This window comes from Zophobas morio, unplaced genomic scaffold (genome assembly GCF_036711695.1).
Source record: "Zophobas morio isolate AGI-343-1 ecotype UQ-CSIRO unplaced genomic scaffold, CSIRO_AGI_Zmor_V1 ptg000011l, whole genome shotgun sequence".
Taxonomy (NCBI): domain Eukaryota; kingdom Metazoa; phylum Arthropoda; class Insecta; order Coleoptera; family Tenebrionidae; genus Zophobas; species Zophobas morio.
This window is the reverse complement of record NW_026972116.1, coordinates 6,241,491-6,245,129: the sequence shown is the minus strand read 5'-3', so window position 1 is coordinate 6,245,129 and position 3,639 is coordinate 6,241,491. Positions and strand designations below refer to the sequence as shown.

The following is a 3,639-nucleotide window of genomic DNA, read 5'->3' as shown; positions in this document are numbered from 1 at the left end:
TATTAATAATTATCATGAAAATGCTAATAGTTGTGAGATTTTTCATGAAAATGTAGATTGCGTCCGCATTTCTTTAGCTATTGCACACAACTTTACGCCAATAGAATTTACCATGAAGTTTTTTTAGCTTTGCAGTAATCTGAATTTCATTTAGGCGACGTTTAGTCAATTTACATATATCTATCCTGTTTAGTTCCTTACTGTTTTTGTTAATATCGTTTAGTGTTTAATCACAAACCCCACCTAATTTTAAGTTCCTAAAATAATAGTTTGTAAATGGATTCAACTAGGAGCAAACATTACTGTCAAAATCTAATGTACAGGATGCTTAATATGATGTGTAGCTCGGTAAAATCAATGGTACGTAAAAAAATGTTAAATGACATCTCAATATCCAAAATCTAGTGTATTGTGAGTGTAGTAAAATAAACTAGATACGTATGCGCTTTTCTAGGTTACATATTTCTTTTCTACATTTAACTTGACATTGACGGATGTGTGGCGCATACATTCCGCATGTACATATATTTATAAACTACCAGCAGAAATTTAAAGAATCGCACATCGTACGTTTACCGTGTGATTTTTTAAATTTCTGCTCTAGTTGGTCATGACGCGTACGTCAAAAGTGCAACTTAAACGGCTGACGTAAGCATCATTTCTTTGCATTGCTAAAAATATCATGAAAATTGAAACAATGTGGCATCGTCACAGTGGTATTTCAAAAATAAAGACTAAGAGGGGACCAATTGGAGTATGTAAAAATATATAGGGTATTTTGTTGAAAAAACTAAGTTACATGTGTCACCTCAAAAATATGTAGAACACTCCGTGTGGTTGACAATAATTTTAATGTAGATACAATGTTCAAAGAACTGCACATTAGTTTTTGACTTTTTGTTTTCTTTTTAAAAATAATTCTTTTTCTTGCGTAGTATGCTATTTCAGTTTTTGCTACTGAGTTCATACGTGTTGTCAAAAAATTTTTGGCATGCAAATTTTCGAGATGTATCAGTTATGTCAACATGGCAGAAAGAGATGATGAAAGTTTTTTGTTTTGTGTAAAGCATGAAAACCAAATACCTGAAGTCATATGTGTCCTCAAAAAAATCTAACAAGCACATTTTCAAGATATACATATATCAAGTCTCTATATACTGCAGAAAGTGAAGCAAAAAGTGTCCGACTTTATTAAAATTTGAAAACCATGGAAAAGTGATCCCTGATGGGATATAACCCTGATGGGGAATTACTGTTGTTGTTTAAGAAGAAAAACAATCTTATGTACTCGTATTTTTGAAAAAATAACGTTTGTAAGTACAATATTTAATTTTTCAGTAAATATGTATATTCGAGTATTTGACTGTAAATATCTTAAAATCTTAATTTCTGTGGCTTTCACGGTCGGAATCAATACATGATCGTTTTCCGGGTTGGAACCGTGTAATTTGAGCTTTTGGGCTCAACGTTTCGCACATTTTCGTAAGTGGCATCCTCAGGAGCAGGATTAAGAATAAGGCAACAGAGCACGGTAACTCAATATGCCATGATGTCAACCATACCAAAGGCGAAACTCTTTTGACAGGAAGAATTGGCCGGTTCCGGGCGGAGTGGGGGGAAATGAACGAGCATTTGCATCGAGTGCGGTCTTCCAAATATTTCGCAGATAATAACCATTGTCTCGGTTAAGGTTATGTGGACATTTATGTATTTCAACAGCTACGGCTGAGTGAGTCAGAACGCCTGTTATGAGATAACGTTTGTGTTCTTGAATTCGAATTTTTATCGACCTACCAGTTTCTCCTATATATTTTACACCACAAGAGCAGGGAATGCTGTATATTTCTCTACAGTCTAGAGCTTGGCGAGAATCTTTGGCGGAAGGAAAAACTTGTGCAATTTTAGTTGCGGGTTTGAAGACTGTTTTAACTTTTTGCCTTTTTAGTATTTTGGCCAGACGGTCTGTGACCTGAGAAATGAATGGAAGATTTGCAGTCGATACGAGATCAGTTGGGCGATTTGAAGTATTGTCAGACTTGGGATTAACTCGACATTGGATGGCTGACTTGATAGTGTGGTGGTCGTATCCATTTTGTCGAAAAAATGTTTGGAGATGTTCTAATTCATTCTGGAGTTTGTCCGGTTGACAAATCGTAATGGCTCGATCAATTAGGGAGTCAATGACAGACCGTTTTTGAGCGGGGTGGTGATGAGACGTAGTGTGAAGATATCTATCGGTATGGGTAGGTTTTCGATAGACTGAATGACAAAGTCGACCTTCGTGTAACCTTGTTACCATAACATCAAGGAAAGGAAGAAAATTGTTGGTTCCCACTTCCATGGTAAGCTGAATGTCGGGGTGTTGACTGTTTAGATGGTCGTGAAAGACTGAAAAGGCGTTTTGACCATGGGACCATATGACAAATGTGTTATCCATATAGCGGAACCAAACTTTGGGTTTGAGTTGGGTGGATTCAATGGCTGCGTCTTCAATATCTAGCTCGTATTCTGAAGGAATATACTGGAAAAACCTCCTCACATATTCTTAATTCCTCACATTTTGTCGAACTAATCTCCGAAATCTCTCTTGACCCCGAAGATAGAATTGTCAGTTTTGACGTAACATCTTTATTCACAAAAGTCCCTGTAGCCGAGTCCTTAACATTAATCCGTGAATTGTTTTCCAGTGACGGACAACCTCCACTTCTTAGTGATCTCACGGAGAAATGTTTAACCTCCACATATTTTACCTTCCAAGGCCAATTCTACAAACAAATCTCTGGTACTTCCGTGGGGTCTCCTCCCTCACCAGTCGTTGCCAATATTTTCATGGAAGCTTTAGAAGACACAGCCATTGAATCCACCCAACTCAAACCCAAAGTTTGGTTGACATACTGAGTTACCGTGCTCTTTTGCCTTATTCTTAACCCTGCTCCTAAAGATGCCACTTACGAAAGTGTGCGAAACGTTGAGCCCAAAAACTCGATTTACACATCATACACATCATGTATCTTAAAATCTTGACCTCATAAAAAATAAATTGGTCTAACGTATTAGAGGGAATTTCCCTCGGCCCTGAAATACAGTCCCCAAAACAAAATTCAGGTTCTTAGAAAAATTATAAAATTTAATTTTGTGAAGTTTTATTGTCACTCCTTTAAGGTAAAATAAAAATATGTGTGTAGTGTTAAAGTAAAGGTAAAAAAGTATGCTATGCTTTTGTTTCAAGTGAGTTTTTTCCATAAAAACATTTTTGTATTGATGTAATCAATATTTTTGGAAATGTTGATTTGAACAAGGATACGTACAGTGGACGCCGCTTAATGTGATCACTTTGGGACTCAGACAAATTGATCACACTAACCGACTGATAATAATAAGCGAACCCCACCATCAAAGACAGTAAAACTCGAAACAAAACAAAATCATGGACAAGGCAGTGTTTATTACGCTGATAGATGAAGGTACATAAACATTAGAATTTATTTTAAATTTTGGTTATCATTCTGAGAAAGGAACACTCGATTTCCTTTGGTTGTTGTAGAAATTTGTTAAGTAAGGGCTGGGATTTTTTTTTTTTTTCTCTGATAAACTAAGATTTTGTCGTTTCGACGTGCTAATTTTTACATAAATACTACT

General features: G+C 36.0%; 1 protein-coding gene across 1 annotated transcript; it reads right to left on the bottom strand.

Moving 5' to 3' along the window:
• Window positions 1–1,552: 1,552 nt before the first annotated feature.
• LOC135127308 (uncharacterized) lies at window positions 1,553–2,341 on the bottom strand. Its single transcript, XM_064053752.1, has 2 exons — window positions 1,795–2,341; window positions 1,553–1,743 (listed from the first exon to the last, which is right to left on the bottom strand). Exons 1-2 carry the CDS (start codon window positions 2,339–2,341, stop codon window positions 1,553–1,555), a joined length of 738 nt encoding a protein of 245 aa, XP_063909822.1.
• Between the last annotated feature and the right edge of the window lie 1,298 nt (window positions 2,342–3,639).